This window comes from Thunnus maccoyii, chromosome 23, assembly GCF_910596095.1.
Source record: "Thunnus maccoyii chromosome 23, fThuMac1.1, whole genome shotgun sequence".
Classification (NCBI taxonomy): domain Eukaryota; kingdom Metazoa; phylum Chordata; class Actinopteri; order Scombriformes; family Scombridae; genus Thunnus; species Thunnus maccoyii.
The window spans coordinates 23,300,305-23,317,487 of NC_056555.1; the positions used below are offsets into that span (position 1 = coordinate 23,300,305).

Genomic DNA, 17,183 nt, shown 5'->3' on the forward strand with positions numbered 1-17,183 from the left:
TGTCCTTCTGGAAAATATGTGCACACTAGTTCACGGCCCAGCTCCCAAAATTCACATCTTGGTACTAATCAGGGTGTTTTTTTTAGAATTTAACGAGCATTTTTGAAAAGGTATGTGTGTTTAGTTAATAGTTTGATTTAATGACTATTGCTGAGTGGCAGCAGATTCGGACTTTTAATGCTGCATATTGTTATTTAGACTCACTTTAAGGACATTAATTAATGTTTAACTATAATATGGATTGGTATTATTTTTAAAGGTCCATTCTCGGCTTTCATTGGACCCCAGCTGTCTGACAAAGACGCAGACAGTGGAGGGAGACGTATCCAGAGCCTTAAATGAGGATTTGTAACGAGACCAACCTGTACAAATACTTTATGTTACATAAAAGTGAGTAAAAGTAAACAAATATTATCACAAAAATGTACTTAAATGTTGTTTCAATTCACCAATATTCACCTATAAGCAGCCTTTTAACTACTTTATATAATATGTGTCACACTGAAAACACAGCTTAATCTTAAGTAAGTAATTATTTAGTTAATTATATATTTAGGGGGTTTAATCGTTAATTAATTGGCAACTGAGCCCTAAAAGTATTTTTTTGTTTTTCTTAAAATAATATGTGAGAACAATCTGTTGGTCTTTTGATTATTTCAATCTGTTTCCTATAAAAAAAATCAACTTCTTTCAATATTTTTCTAGAAATTTTAAAAAGGAAAACTCATTATTCAGTTCATTTTATACTTTCTCAAACTATACTACATACCGTACATTCATATATTTTCCATCTCTGTTTATTTGTCTGCATTGTCACTCATATCTAGTTCCTATGATTTGTTTGTTTGTTTGTTTTTGGTAATGTATTTACATGTTTTTTAATGTACTTACAGTAAAACTGGATACATCTATCTACTAAAGGAAGGAATCTCTGTCAGTATGTCCTTCATGTATCTCCTGAACTGTTCATCCGATCGACTTCACACTTAACGGGTGTTTGGCTGGGGACCCAATGATGTGCAGTGTCGAATTTGGTGCAATTTGGACATGCGATACGTTTAATATTAATAAACTTCGAATACACCAGTGATCAGCGAGCCGCTCCAGACAATAATGTGTGTTTGTGTGTTTGTGTGTACATACAGCACCACCAGGCGGCCCAGCTTGCTGAAGGCGTGGTCGGGGACGTGGCTGATGTGGTTGAGGGCGAGCGTCATGGCCTGCAGGGCGGGCAGCTCGCTCAGAGCCTCCACCGGCACCTCCGTCAGAGAGTTATCGTCCAACCACAGGTGACGCAGCGAACGCAGGCCCGAGAAGCAGCCGATGGGAACGCTGGAGATGTGATTGGCGTCCAGACGGCTACGGAGAGAGACAGATAAAGAGTTTATATTTAAAGTAACAAGTTATATTTCCATTAAACTGTCAAAGTTTTGAGCAAAATTCTGGCAAAATAGCAAAGTGAATCAGTGCATGTTTATAAAATAATTAAGAGGATGTAAAGACGTTTGTGATTTTTACAGAAATACATGTTTTTTTTCCTTTCAGTCTATTTGGATGCTTTATCTTAAGTCGATGATGTATATTTGGTCTTTAGAGGCTGTTTCCATCATCCTCTTTCCATCATTTCCATCTATTTTTTTATCTTTTCCATGATTTCTGTGATAATTCAGCTTTTTTCCTACTTTTTTTAATGCACAAATTGAAAATGGCCATTAACAAACACCCAAAAAACCTAAAAACAAGCGTGTTTCCATATAAAATCTATCAAATATTTTGTTTTCTCTCTTTTTCTGGCCCAGAAATTACTTACTCAAGTGCTACACAAACATTTATGGTCTTTTGACCATAATATTCACTTTTTACACATTAAATCTTTTGCATCCTGGAAGCCTCTTTAAGAAATGGGACTGTTGTTTTTGGCCAATGCGCACTTGACACCGTCTTTTGAGAGGCCTGGATTTAAGAACACAAAACCTAATTCATTTCTAAAAAGAGAACTGGTTTGAAACAGACCTGTAGATAATTAGACATAATCTAGAATTACTGGTAGCAATCAAACATTTTGTGAAGAAGTTTAGATTCATTTTGCACTTTCTGGCAGCCTCGATTCATTACTGGAACTCTTTTTTTTTATTAGAGTGAATGTGTTTCAGTGGAGCCACGTATCTGCAGACTTCACTTCCCTTTGAAGCCGTGTGAGAGGAACATCAGAGGTCAAGAGTTTGAGCAGCTCAGAGGAATGATCGGCAGGCTGCTCGAGCACCTCTCCACCAGCCAACAAGCTCTTAGGAACAACAAAGCTATTTTAATGAGCGCAGACTTATTTGCTGTGAGTGTCAGTCAGTACCACAGCACTAAAGTAAACAGCCGCACTAAGGTGATTAAATCATTTTAATGACTTGTTATTTTTACGAGACTACAAAACACGAATTTTATGATGACAAGAGAACAGTTCTGTGTCTTCAGCAATATTAATGCAAACTGTAGAAACCGTGATAAGTCTTAAACGTTGTGGTGGAGATCATAAAAATCTTCCTCTGTGGTCACAAGAAGGGAAAACATGAGATCCATAGATTCTACTATATGTAGCTTTACTGTAAGTGTGTATGTGAGTGTGTAGATATTATATTTTTTACATCGATGTGTTTTTTTAAAGTTGCACTTCAAAATAACTACAGATTTTACACATGAAGTTACTGCTCATCACACAGAGCAGCACTCCTCTATGGTTTGTGAAAAACAGTTGCGTAACGTCTTTTGGGGTTTAGGGAGCTTTCCCAGCTTGCAAAAATAACCCTGATGATGTCATGGTGACATCATCAGGGTTATCTCAGTTTGGGTTTTAGCCTGCATAACAAACCGGAGCTGTGGGGTTTTAGGAGGCGAGGGACGGAGTCATGACGTAACTTCCTGTCTGGCTCCTGTAACTCAGCACATTCTCTCATTCAGCGTTTCTGTCATCGGCCTTTCAGAAGTTAAACAACGAAAAAAAAACTACAGCTCCCATGAATCTTTGCTAGTCATTGTTTTTTTTAGATTTGTACAACACTATAAATTTCTCAAAGAACTTCAGTACAAAGTCAAGAAGTTGTGATGTGTCGCACAAGATAGTGAAGCTTGTTCCTGCACATGCTCAGTAGCGTCTGCCTTACACAGAACTACTCTCCAGAGACTGAAAACGTGATGCTGTTATTAGTCTTTGGAGCCGTTTCTAAACAAATTAACGTGACCAAACTCTTCATGATGAAGGAACATGTCACCCAGTGCAGCGGTGTGACTCACTGACGTGATTTTAATAGTTTCTGGACTACATCAGAGGAATAAGATATATCAGGCTTTGATACACCCACAATACTTGTTAGTAGATCAGTTCATTGCTGAGATTTGAGTCTGTCTGTCTGTCTGTCTGTCTGACTGACTGTCTGTCTGTCTGTCTGTCTGTAACAATACCTCCTCTGTTCATTTACACTGAGAAGTGAAGGATGGGACTTCACATAATGGTCCATCAGATAAATGAGAGAGAGAGAGAGAGAGAGAGAGAGAGAGAGAGAGAGAGTGACCTTGGACAAAGAGAAAGACTCAGACGACTCCATTCTTATACCCTTATCTACACACACACACACACACACACACACACACGCACGGTTTCAGTATAATTGCTGTGTGTTATCAGACTGTCTGGACTACATACATTAATATACTGGTCTGTGACTGAAGATTCCTTTCAACCAGACTGTAAAACGAGACAGAAGGATGATTGTGTGTGTGTGTGTGTGTGTGTGTGTGTGTGTGTGTGTGTGTGTGTGTGTGTGTGTGTGTGTGTGAGTGTCTCACAGTGACTGCAGGTTGTGCAGGTTGTTGAAGGCTTCAGCAGGAACCGATCTCAGCTGGTTGTTCTGAAGCATCCTGGAAACACATGACAAAAAAATAACATTAATACTGACTGTTACAGTTTTTTGTTGTTTATGATTGGTTACCTGCACGGATCAATACTGAGTCCACATCTTCAAATCACACTTTAATTTTACACACAAAAGCAAAATCCTTCCAGCAGACACGAACACAACAACTATAAAATAAAAACACTACTGTGAAGTTACATCACTGTTTTATTGTGTTTATGTAGTTTTTTTTAATGGTTGATAGTGTAGAAATGTGTATATTGTGTAAATACAGTCAGATTTGTCTCTATAGAACGTACTTAACGGCTTTATTTCTGACAGCACGTCTTGTTTTGTGGTTGAATATAGATCAGTGTGGTTACGATTAGGCAAACTGCTCTCTGTATGAATAAATGTTAGACTTTTTTTTATATTAACTGAAGAGTTTTATGTGTAAAATGTGCTGCAGATACACAGAGTTTTGTAGCTTGTTTGTGTTTGAAAAGTATTGAGGACGTTTAAAAGCTGTGGTCACTGAATGCTTTTTCTGTTGAAAACTATGCAAATGTGTCACAGTTTGCTCCATAACTGTTGCTGTTGTGTCGACTGTGTGAAGAGTTTTAAACATGTGGACTCAGTATTGATCCCTGCAGGTAACCAATCGTAAAAAAAAATGTTATGAAACAAACAACATACTGATGACTTAACCACCACATGTTTAGAATTTCTTGTTGAATCTGTCCACATATCTTTTGTTCATTTCTTCCCAGATTTCATAGTCAAGATTTCTCGTCCTGGTGTATGTCATACACGTCTCTGTTCCTATGTTTATACATTATAAACATTATAATGTTTATGTTTATAAAACTCCCAAATATAAATATCAGTGTCAGTCTCAAAAATTCAGTATCTGTTGGCCACTGGTGGAAAGTAACTAAGTACATTTACTCAAGTACTTAAGTACAATTTTGAGGTACTTGTACTTTACTTGAGTATTTCCATGTGATGCTACATTTCAGAGGGAAATATTGTACTTTCTACTCCACTACATTTATTTGACAACTTTAGTTACTTTTCAGATGAAGATTTGACACAATGGATAATATAACAAGCTTTTAAAATACAACACATTGTTAAAGATGAAACCAGTGGTTTCCAACCTTTTTGGCTTTTGACGTCTTACAAAAAGCAGTGTGTAGTCGGGGTCACATTTCACATGTCTATGAGTTGTTAACAGCTCCACCAAATAGTGATTTTTCCCTCTAAACTTCTCACATGCTTTCATTTCAATAAATGTTCAAATGATCCAATATTTCAGCAAAAATCAAAGATTAGAGAAAAAGTCCAAAAACTGAAAACAGATTTGTGTATCAGAACTTTGTTTTTTCTTCTTTCTTCTCCCATTAATCATCTCACCACCCCTCAGATTTATCTGCTGACCCTTTGGAGGGGCCCGACCCCTAGGTTGGGAACCAGTGGACTAAACTAGCTAACTGTATATAAAGTAGTGTAAACTAGCTCCACCTCCAGCAGCTACAACAGTAACATGCTGCTCTAACACTGATGCTTCACTATTAATAATCTAATGATGTCATATATAATAATATATCAGTCAGAGGGACCAAACCACTACTTTTACTGCAATACTTTAACTACATCAAGCTCATAATACTTATGTACTTTTACTGCAATACTTTAACTACATCAAGCTCATAATGCTTATGTACTTTTACTGCAATACTTTAACTACATCAAGCTCATAATGCTTATGTACTTTTACTATAAAAGGATTTTCCATCCAGGACTTTTACTTGTAATGGAGTGTTTTTACATTGCAGTTGATTGCAGGCTGTAATCACCAAAGATTTTTACAAGTAGAACTCAAACCAATAAACAAGCTGAGCTGATATATAACTGTGATAAGCTCATATTGGCTGATATGTGTATGAGGGTGTATGTCATGTCAAAGATAAGTTTGAGATAATTTAGAAACTGAGTCATCATTATTTAATTTGTCCACCAGAGAGAACTGAAAAGTTTATTTTTACACTGTAAAATGTCCCGATGTGTTACAGTTCTTTAACAAACTGAAGGGATCCTTAAATTCATTCAGTGCATCATCAGATTGTTTAAAACTTCAAATATTGATATTAGTATCTGTTTCAAAAATCTCACACAGATCATAATTAAAAGTGTTAATTAAAATAAGTTTTTTTTTAAAAAAAAAGTCAATATGTCAAAGTCAAAAGTAAATAAAATAAGTCACAGCAACAACAGTAACAGCAGACTCAGTATAAATATTCGTAGAGGTAAATGTACTTGTAGCAGCAGTAGTAGTTGTGTTAGTAGTAACAATTACAGTAGTAGTTGTGTTAGTTGTAACAATTACAGTAGTAGTTGTAGTTTTTGTGGTATTTTGTAGAATTTGCAGTATAAAAAGGTGGAGTAGTAACTGTAGTAGTAGCAGCTGTAGTAACAGTAGTATTAGAGATTAATAAGACAATAACAGGATAATAATAAACATTAATAATAATTAACAGAATAACAGAAACTGACTGAAGATAAGTGACTCATAAAATCGAGTCAGCGGACATTCGTAAACATGTCAAATGTAACCAAGAAGTTTTATTCCAAACTGCAGAAAGTTTTGACTAAACTTAAACAAAAACATACAGATGAAATTCTCAAAGTGTTGCTGTGAATGATTAACACCAGTAAATACACAACACATCATTACAGTCTGTGTGTGTGTGTGTGTGTGTGTGTGTGTGTGTGGACTTACAGCACTTTAAGGTTGTAGAGGCCGGTGAACGCTCCTCTGGGGATGAATGACAGATCGTTTCCCGCCAAACGCCTGAGACAGAAAGAGACAGAATGAGAGTGTAAGTGTGTCAGGATTGAGTATGTTTGTATATTTAATGGGATTTCCTGCCAAAATCCACCTTTTAACAAAAATAACTGTGGGACTTTGGATGTGTGCAGAAGAAATGTTCTGAGACAAAACTGCCTTCTGCACATTTCCAGCTCTATATTTACATTCTGGGGCTCTACTGGAATATCTTTTCATGATTTCCAGTTAAAAACTCTTTATTTATCTTCTACTGGTCCTTTATGCAGCCCCTCAGTTCAGCCTCTGTCTGAAACAGGCCGTTTTAGCTCCTGTCTCTTTAAGGCCCCGCCTCCTGATGAGCCCACTCTGTTCTGATTGGTCAGCTTCAGGAAGCTTCCTCTGGCTCCGGAGGCTACGTAAACAAACTATAGTAGCAGGATTTCACTTCTTTTTCTCCTTCTTTACTCCAAATGTCAACTTCTCAAATACATCCGTACCTGTTGGAGCCTGAATCAGATCTGAAATATGAGAGCGGACAACACATAGAAACACCTTAGCAACCACCTTAGCAACAACCTTAGCAACAGAGACTAATGCACAGACGGCCATTTGTGGGCATGTGTCAACGATCTGATGTCATCACGAGGAGGAAGTAGAGGTAACTTTGCAAATGAAGCGTTTAGGGCAGGTTGAAGCCCTGGGTTTTGACTTGCAGGCATCGTTGTTACATCCGTTCAATCTAAAGTTTAAGAAATTTAACATCCAACATCATAACAGATGCAACGTATTTGAATCTAAATATACTGATAGAGGAGTAAAAAGTACAATATTTCCCTCTGAAATGTAGTGGAGTGGAAGTATAAAGTAGCATAAAATGGAATTACTCAAGTAAAATACAATTATGCCAAAATTGTACTTAAGTACAGTTGTTGATTAAATCCTGCGTCCCCCAAAACTGAGCTAAGTGGAGCATCGAGTGTAGAAGCTAAACTTTATAAATTAGCATTAAAACTGATCATCAGGGATTGATTTTCTTATTTTCATTACTGCAAACAACAAATATTATCATAGAAGTAAAATTAAAAGAATTAACATGTTTTGTCTGTTTTACTTTGTCTGTCAGGTGTATACAGATTTAGGAAAAGTGCTGTTTTCTTTTTATTAAGTGTGACACAAAATAATACAATGTAAAATATAATACGATGACAAAAAACACTTAAAATGACAAATAAAATAATGAATATAAATACATTAGGATATATAATACTGCACATAACAGGATTTTCTGATTAGTTATCAATATTTCCGTCATGTTGAGACATAAACGTGAGATTCTCAGTAAGTTTAAAACCAGCAGAAAACATTCAGCTGTAACGATTCCTGCAGCTTCTGTGTGTTTTTCTAAAGGCCACAGAGAGTTCAGCCAGTCCGCATGTACCCAGCATGCATCTTTGCGGTGTCCTATCGCCGTAGTGACGTTTCTCACGCCGCAGTGGCAAATATCACACACACGCAGACACACGTATAAACACACATAGCTGGCAGCCGAGCACAACAGCAGCAGCAGCCAGAGTCGTGTTCGGGTCTCCGTGAGGTCAGCTGTGTTCAGACTCAGCCGTCTCTCCACCTTTCTGTCTCCTCACTGTGTGTTTTTTTATTTTTAATTATGTCCTTCAGCTTAGTTTGGTTTCATGAAATTGTTCATACACTTCTGGTAGGTGAGGACAGATGGGATTACATATCCGTCTCAGTCTTTCCATCGCTGACCAGAGTTCATTCCTGATGATACAAACAGACTCATATCAAGAGCATCGATCATCCAGACGCACTGATACAACATCCAAATATCCGCCGTCTGGACCCTTGCAGACTTTGGCCCTCGGTCGCCATTTTTCTGAGCTGCTACACATCACGGTTGAAGAATAAACAGGTTTTATGATGCGGCGATGTAATGGTTAGGGTTTGGTTAGGTTCAGGCTCCAGATAATGAAAAAAAGATCATGGTTTACTACTTCATAAAGGTCATAGTTTCAAAACATGTTGGAAACAGGAAGTGAACAGCGATCTCTTGAGTTAAGGTTTAATGCTTTTGGATCCATCCACCAACATATATTTGCATTGTCACTAGAACGTAAATATATGTCGTTTCAGGGCTCACGATGAAACGACCACGCTCATCAGGACAAACCAACAGTGCCAAACCCAAAGATATTCTGTTTACTATCACATCGGATAAAGAAAAGCAGCAAAGCTGGCAAGATTTATTGTGTCTCAGCACGACAACTTTCAAGGCACCAGCGTTCTTCCTCTGACATTTCTATCAGCGCGGCATCGGAGGAGCTGTCTGAGGTCGTCTCTACCCAACTGCCTTTCTCCACTTTCTGAGGTTTTGGTCCCTCTCGAGGAGCTCAGTTGATGATGAAACTGTGTATTTTTACTAGCTGCTATCTTAACAAAGCAATCTGAATAAACAGTTTAGTACTTAAAGCAGCTGTAATCAATATTCTTTTATAACACCACAGTCTGAGCTGTCAGTGTGTGATGTGTCGGCCAGTAGTGATGAACCTATCAGCTCCTCTCGGCTTTACGGAGCTTTATAGTGAGTTTCAGCTCATTGTTTATCTGTCCAGCTGCTACTTTACTGTTCTGGTTCACTCTCAGCGTCTCTCATAGCGTCGTTTTCAGAGAAAAAGCTGTAAAAAGCCGCTGTACACTACCTGCTCAGCACCAAACAGACACAGTTAGCTGTAGACTAGCTGGTGAACATAGTGGAGCATTTAGCAGCTAAAGAGCCAGATATTTCCCTCAGGAGTTGGTAGAGAGTAAAAACAGAGCTAAAAGAGAGTGAATATTGGACTTACATTCACCAGGTGGACAGAAACACGACTCCAAATGAATGATAATGTTGCTCCGTAACTGCTGGATGTGGAAATAATTTGCTAACAAGTTCAACGTATCAACTTAAAAGCTGATTATATGAGTTGTGTTCACTACTTGTTTCTGATGAAAACTAATGTTAATGCAGGTTTCAGTAAATAAATGTCGGTCGATGGCTTTGATTCACACTAAGGTTTCTGGAAAGGTATCGAGGTACTGACGTCACATCAACAATTTAACACATTAAACTTGTGTAAGATTCCTTACTGATGACACATCTGTGTGTGTGTGTGTGTGTGTGTGTGTGTGTGTGTGTGTGTGTGTGTGTGTGTGTGACTCACAGCTCCTCCAGGAAGTGCAGGTTGGACAGAGCTCCGCTGGATAACACAGTCAGATTATTCATACTGAGATCACTGCAGACAGAGAGAGAGAGAGAGAGAGAGAAGTGGTCCTTAATGTCTCTCTACCTTGAGACCTCAATCAATCAATCAATCAATCAATCAATTAATCAAACTTTATTTGTAAAGCACCGATAGATGACTGACAGGCTGGAGCAGTCTACTATTTGAGACTAATGCAAATGAGAAATAAAGTAAATAAAAAAGCTTAAAATGTATTAAAACAAATGAAATAGATTTAAAAAAAGACACAACAATAGAAATAGTTAAATAAAAACATTTAAATCAGAAGCTTATAAGAGAGAATAAAAACTAAAAGCTGCATTTAAGACACATGTATATACTCAAACATGATTTCACTTCAGTATGACGTAAATAAAGTATATAAGAGTAAAAGTAATTTTTATTCATATAGCAGGTTTCAACACCAGGTTTATAAAGTGCAAATGAAAACGTACAATAACAAAAACATTTTAATAAATATTTCAATAAAGCAAAAAAACAAAACAGGACAAAGAACTGAAATAAAAAACATCTTAATGGAAGAAACACTGAGACCTTTTATTTCAGTAAAAGTACCAAAACCACGATGAAAAATACTCCATTACAAGTAAAAGTACATGAATACTGGCAACAGATGGCAACATTTAGTGTTATATTTATCATGTATATATATGTATGAACCTAAGCAGTATTTTATACTGTTCAGTGGTTTAATCTATAACAAACCATATTTTAAACCGATCATTTTATATCTAAAATATTGATCTGAAAAGCAGATGTGAAATAAATGTAGTGAAGTAAAAAGTAGCATAAAAAGGAAATACTCAAAGTATAAGTACCTCAACATTGTACATCATTACAGTTAGTGAGTAAATGTACTTTCAGCCACTGAGTAAACAGTCAATTATAAATATAAACTCTCTACTAATGACTCATTAATTATTAACGAGACAAAGTTCATAAAACGGCCAGAGAGAGTCTGGTATGTTCAGACACAGAGACCATTCAACACACACACACACACACACACACTAAACATATGAAAACATAGTGTCCACTCACACACACACACACACACATACGCTACTTCATGCCTCCTTCAAAGAGCCGCTGAAAGGAACGAGTCAACACACACCTGAGTGAGAAACAAGACAGGAGTGGAAGTTACTGGAAAGAGACAGAAAACAAGAACAGCAATGAATGAATGAATGAATGAATGAATGAATGAATGAATAAAACCAGACTTCCCTCCACTACTCTGATGTCGCTCCATGATCTCCACCGAGCTCTAACATCACCTCAAACATTTCTGCCTGCCTGGTTCAGACTCTAAACCGACCACTACGACCTTTTAAGACCCCAGACGTGAGGCGTTATCACTGCCTTTATGAAGACGTTATTCCTCTGTGTAGATTCTGATCAGTTTGTTTTGTAATAAATTCTGTTAATAGACCAGTGATACCGTCACAGTAAAAGACATTTAATACTGAAAGGATCCTGATAAACTACATTTTAAGGTTTGCATGAAAATTCTCCATCAATCTGTCATATTTTGGAGGAAGTTTGGCCGCCACATGTGTTTAATTTGTTTCTCTCATTCTCTCATTTCAATCATAATTTGTCAAAACTAAACAGAGATGAAAGAATTAAGAACTAATGAAACTTGTGTTTTATTCTCCACTGTTTTCCATCTTTCACAGCAGAACAAGACAAGCTAGCGAGGCTACTGAAATCTAGCCTGCTATGACCTCCGTCTGTCTTCAGATCGTTTTTTTTTTTAGTTGCAAAACCACCATATAGCAATGATTCACTTCATTTACATACTAATTAAACCACTCAGTGAGCCTGTGTGTCCTCCATGGGAACGTTTGCATTCGTTATGTTTCAAGGTTTTTCCTTTAATTTGTCTTGTACTGTGTGTCATGTGTGGAGGAAACTTGTTCTCTTGTTCCTGGAAAGTGAAGGAGTAACGGTGTAACGTCAACACGGCGTTCACAAAAGCAAACCTAACATCACAGCGACGCTACATGAATCAACATGAGTCAACAATCTAATCTGATCTACCAGTAAGCCTCTAAAAATAGCAAAAAAAATCTTTCGTACGGTGTTGTATGTTTTTTGTGAGGTGTAATAAATGTTTCGGTCTCTAGAGGCCGCCGATGAGGCCGAACCGACGTCAGTTTGTACTTTAAAAAGAGTCAAAACAAGGTGACATCAGTGTTTCTGATTGGCTGAGAGGTTGCAGGTACAACTTTTGTTATCAAAAATCAAAAAGAGAAAATCAAAACAACTTCATTTTCCACCTTTTGTTGACATTAGAAAGTAGCAGAGAGTGGAACTTTATCTTCAGCTTGCATGATAATTAACATCAATATCACATCATTCACATAATATGATACAAAAACAACAACACTGTATTAGATGTAACTTCACATTCAGAAATAATTTAAAAGACCAATCTAAGAAGTTCCAGGTGCATAAGATTCAAAACATGTCCATTGATTACCTGTTTAACCGATGAATAAATTAATGAATGAATGGATTTATATATTGTGTTTGTGTGTAGCCATGACATTCTTCCTTCTTTCTTTTCTTTCCTTATCTGAGCCCGTCTATTTCCTGCTCTCTCTGTGTGTCTGATAACTATCGGCAGGTAGCGTCTCTCCACTCAGGAGGGCTCAGGTCTGAATGGAGGCAGAGACAGTCTGTCTCTGTCTGAAACACACAAACACTGAGGGTGTGTCTGCAGGTTGAATATACCTGTTGTTAAGGAACTTTCTCAACACTCCATAAAGCCTGTTAATGTGTGTGTGTGTGTGTGTGTGTGTAGCTTTACAACATTGCCGACAGGTGGTCCAGACACACACACACACACACACACACAGAGACGGTTTGTTTGGACTTATTTTAGCAGAATGTTCCTTTACTTTGACCAGACTAACAGTGTTACGGCTGATTGGCTTTTACTGCTTAACACACACACACACACACACACACACTCTGGTTTGTATTACTGTGTTTAAAAGCAGACTTCATTCATTAGCTAACACACACACACAAACACACACACTCAAATATATACACATATATTTATATATATGTGTGTGTGTGTGAGTGTGTGTTCAGACAGTGAGTTGTTCATTACCCAGACTGAGGGCTCTGTAATGTCCGCTACATGTGGACGCATATCTTTACATAAACATTTACCACAAAAAAAAAATGTATTTACAGAAATTGCCTGTTTAAACAAGTCAAACACAGAGTTTGAGAGAGTTTGAAAAACAGTAAATTACTTTGATGGAGTCTTACTACCAAGTTAACAGACAGTAGAAAGGGTTTAAGTATTAATTCAGTCCCTTCAGGAGTTTGTGGAGTTTTTTTTTGTTTTTTTGTGATTATTGCGGCCAAAAATTCGTGATTTTGCAGCAGTTTTTTTTTTCAAAGATTACAATTACAATACAATGTGCAATGTTTTATGTGCTCTTTTTGCAGTATAATTGCGGGAAGTGTGAAAAATTGCAAACAAAAGGAAATAATGTGATTTTAAAAAAGCTACTACCAACAAAGAATCATAAGTAATCACTTCCTTCTGCGTATCACAGAAACGACTATAAAACAACTATATTTCAGTGCTAATTTTTGAATTTATGTTCTGAACATGAGAACCTGCTAATAGCCCTGCTAATTGCTTGAATTGTTAGCTGCTGTTGAGTCACAGGCAGCATATACCCTAATGTTATTTCCACCTCTTACCCTGTTAGCTAAAGTTGAATCATTGAATATTACATTAGCGTTGAGCCCTGTTAGCTAAAGTTGAATCACAGATAGTTCAGCGTAGCTTTGTGTCCTTTTAGCTGATGTTGAATTGTTGAATATTATGTTAGCTTTGAGCCCTGTTAGCTTAAGTTGAATTACGGGCAGCTTAGCATAGCTTCGCACTCTGTGATGTTATGTTGGATTGCTCTGCTAACGTTAAGTTAGTTTCTGTTCACCGGTCAGATGGCTTAACACAGTTTTGCGCCCAGTTAGCTGATGTTAAATCACAGGTAGCATAGCACAGCTAATTTGTATTTGCTTTTTTTACCCTTTTAGCCCCCATAGATGCTACCCATTGAACAGTTTAGGAAAGCAGCTGTGAACTGCTCTTTATCGAAGGCGGAGAAGTTAATGAGCAGTGACATATACCAGACCAACCAGCTAGTCCTCATCTTTGAAGTCTTCTCTCTCATAAAACTGAAACATGATGTTAGAAAACACTTCTGACAAAAGCATAAATCTCACCTTTATAGTTTATCTCAAATAAAGGGTGACGTGCAGCCACTTTCTTAAGCTTTTCTATGGGAAGCATCTCCCACGCAGTGTATGAGACAATCCCAAACAGGTCTTGAGTCTGCGGTAGCTGACTTCAGACACATATACAAAACACTGATGATGAGGAGGAGAATGATGATGGTGGTGGTGGCAATTGTTGTACTTACAATAAGGAAAATATCCAGCACTGATTACTGTGGTGGCAAAAACATATGACAGCATATGAGCTCATGTTGTATGAACAGTCATAGCAATCTTATATTTACGTGATGCTCAGATAATTCTGTCCTGACTTTCTCTGTTTTCTAACAAAAGCTTCTATTTTGAGAGGGCTGCGTTTAATCTGGTAAATCATCAACTGTGCTCATCAGGGTTTCTGTTTTTCAGTGTCATCATCACCTCTTCAGACTGTCTCACTTCTCCATGTACTTGGTAAATCCCTTCTTTGCATCTCTGCGTTGCCAATTTTTTGAAGAATACAGTCCATGTTGTCTACGTTTGAAACATAACGAGCATATGAGCAGACGGTTAAGTGTATAATGCCACAAAAGTAGTTTAAAAAGGACATTTTTAGCACAATATTAGTGTCATTGACATTAAAAACTCTGAGATTTTAAGGAAAAAGTCAAAATATTTCAAGAAAAATGTTGTAAAGTGAGAATTTGATGTTTACAACAAGTAGTTCTGAGAAAAAAAGGTTTAATATGAGAAAAAAAGTTGTGATATTACAAGAAAAAAGTTTTGATGTTTTGAGGGGGAAAGTTTTTATTCAATGGAAAACTAATTTTTTTTTTTTGCTGTTGAATTTGTTCAATGATCACAAGACAACAAATTTATTTCAAGAGGCGTTTACATTGATTTTAAGCCATTACACCTCTTTATTATTGACTTTTTCTGCATTAGTCACAGTATCGACTGATCATCCAGAGCCTTTTATTCCGGGATCATGTGTGTCACAGTTTCAGTTAAAGATCCACAATAAGGAACCTTGTTATTGTACAAGTTCAAGTCCTTGAACTGTTTTTTTTTTTTTAATGTGGACTGAGGAGAAAAAGAGGCATGTAGGAAGAATACGAAGGACAGAGATGAAAGACCTGACGAATACATTAGCCATGTAGTGTGTTTTTTTTCCTCTTGGTAATGAGTTGGATGAAGCTTTGTGTGTGTGTGTGTTGTCTTTTTTCCGTCTCCTCGGGCTCAAACTGATGGATATCAGACGATTATTCAAATGGCCGGAGCCCGCAGAAAGACAAACTCTGAAGAAAGAAAGAAAAGAGAGCTGTGTAGTTTGGAGGCGTAGTGTGACAGCGAGGCCTCTCTCTGTTTTTGTCCTCTTTCACTCTTTCTTTCTGTCTTTCTTTCATTCTTTCGGGGGCGGGGGCCCCCTGGGGCAAACGAAAACGGGGGGTTTATTCCCTGATCCGTCCTGTCAGTCTGTGCTGTCTCCCTCCAAAGAAACAGATACTACAGGATAAACAACAGCTCTGTACAGATCTGTATGTGTTTCTATGTGAGGGAAGAAACAAACAGTCTCTAATTGCATCCTGATACTGTGAAGATCTTTTAGGAACTGATAAATGGCTGCAGCAGCAGATAGAGACGGTACAGGGGACCACAACTTTATTATGTTGATATCATTTAGGGCTGCAACTTATTATTTTCATTAATCTGTCAGTTATTTTCTCAATTAATCAGTCGATTGGTCCATAAAGTGTCAGAAAACGGTGCAAAATGTTGATGACTGTTTCCCAAAGTCCAAGGTCACGTCCTCAAATGTTTTGTTTTGTCCACAAGCCAAAGATATTCAGTTTACAATCAAAGAAGACTAAATAAATAAGAAAATATTCACTTTTTTTCTTAAAATTTTACTCAAAATTATTAATCAAAATAGTTGAAATATCATTATATCAAGAAAAGAATTGTTGAAAAAGAGAAAAAAATGTATGCAGCATAATAAAAGTGAGAAAAAAGGGAAATTAAATACAAAATTATTAAATAAATACAAAACAAAACAAATTCATAAATACAAAAAATGAATTAATTAATAAAAAAAAGATGTTATAGGAAAAAAGTAACAAGCTACAAGAGAAAGTTAAAATGTTATAAGAAAAAAGTTTCGATGTTATGATGAAAAAAGTTGTAATATTTTGTGAAAAGTAACAAATTTACAAGAAAAAAGTAATAATTTGACATGAAAGCTGTAATATTTGGTTTATGTCTTTGCATTGTATTAGTTTTCTAGCTCCATTTTTTTTTTAAAAGTGTCTTCTGGTTTCTTGAAAAGTGTTTTACAAATAAAACGGTTGGTGAACGTTCACACCTCGACTAACAGACATATTCTACAGCTCTACGACATCACTATTGTCCGCCTGACCTCTCTCATAACCCTCACAGGAAGACAGGTAGTCTATTTACCCGCCTGCGAGAGTGAGTGTGCTGAACCGTGGCGTCCGAAAGCACCGCTCGACGACAGCTGAGCTCAACTGAACCTTGACGAAGCCAAACAGTTTCTCACACTTAGACACCCGGCGGTCCAAACATCTAAACATCCTGGACAGGTAAATGGACTACCTGTCTTCCTCTGAGAGAGGTCGTGAGAGAGGTCAGGCGGACAATAACAGACAATAACTCTAATTGATACACTGAGGCTTCGGATCCGCGTTGAAATGGTCGGTTCAGCTGTTCACAAGCTTCAGGATGTCCAACATGGCTGCCAAAAGGGGCGGATTCCAAAAAATCCTTCATATGTACATTAGTTCATTCATCACAGCGAGGCTAAATGCATTCCTGTGCTCCTGCTGTCAGTCAGAGGTAGAATAGAGACTTACAGGCCCATTCAGGCTTCAGACAGCTCTGCTTAGGCATGCAGCTAGTGTCGACACA

The 17,183-nt window shown here is 37.3% G+C and overlaps 1 protein-coding gene across 2 annotated transcripts in view; it reads right to left on the reverse strand.

The window, feature by feature from the left end:
- Positions 1 to 17,183, reverse strand: part of LOC121891083 (leucine-rich repeat-containing G-protein coupled receptor 5-like) — a 48,802-nt gene that overhangs the window by 25,808 nt on the left and 5,811 nt on the right. The window contains exons 1-5 of one of the 2 annotated variants that reach the window (XM_042403817.1): positions 14,271 to 14,451; positions 9,930 to 10,001; positions 6,664 to 6,735; positions 3,835 to 3,906; positions 1,144 to 1,359 (exon numbers count right to left, since the gene is read on the reverse strand). In XM_042403817.1, the coding sequence (XP_042259751.1) occupies positions 1,144 to 1,359; positions 3,835 to 3,906; positions 6,664 to 6,735; positions 9,930 to 9,991 (422 nt within the window). In that variant the 5' untranslated portion in view covers positions 9,992 to 10,001; positions 14,271 to 14,451. Of the gene's footprint in view, positions 1 to 1,143; positions 1,360 to 3,834; positions 3,907 to 6,663; positions 6,736 to 9,929; positions 10,002 to 14,270; positions 14,452 to 17,183 lie in introns of those variants that run through there. The other variant, XM_042403816.1, reaches the window with a different exon arrangement.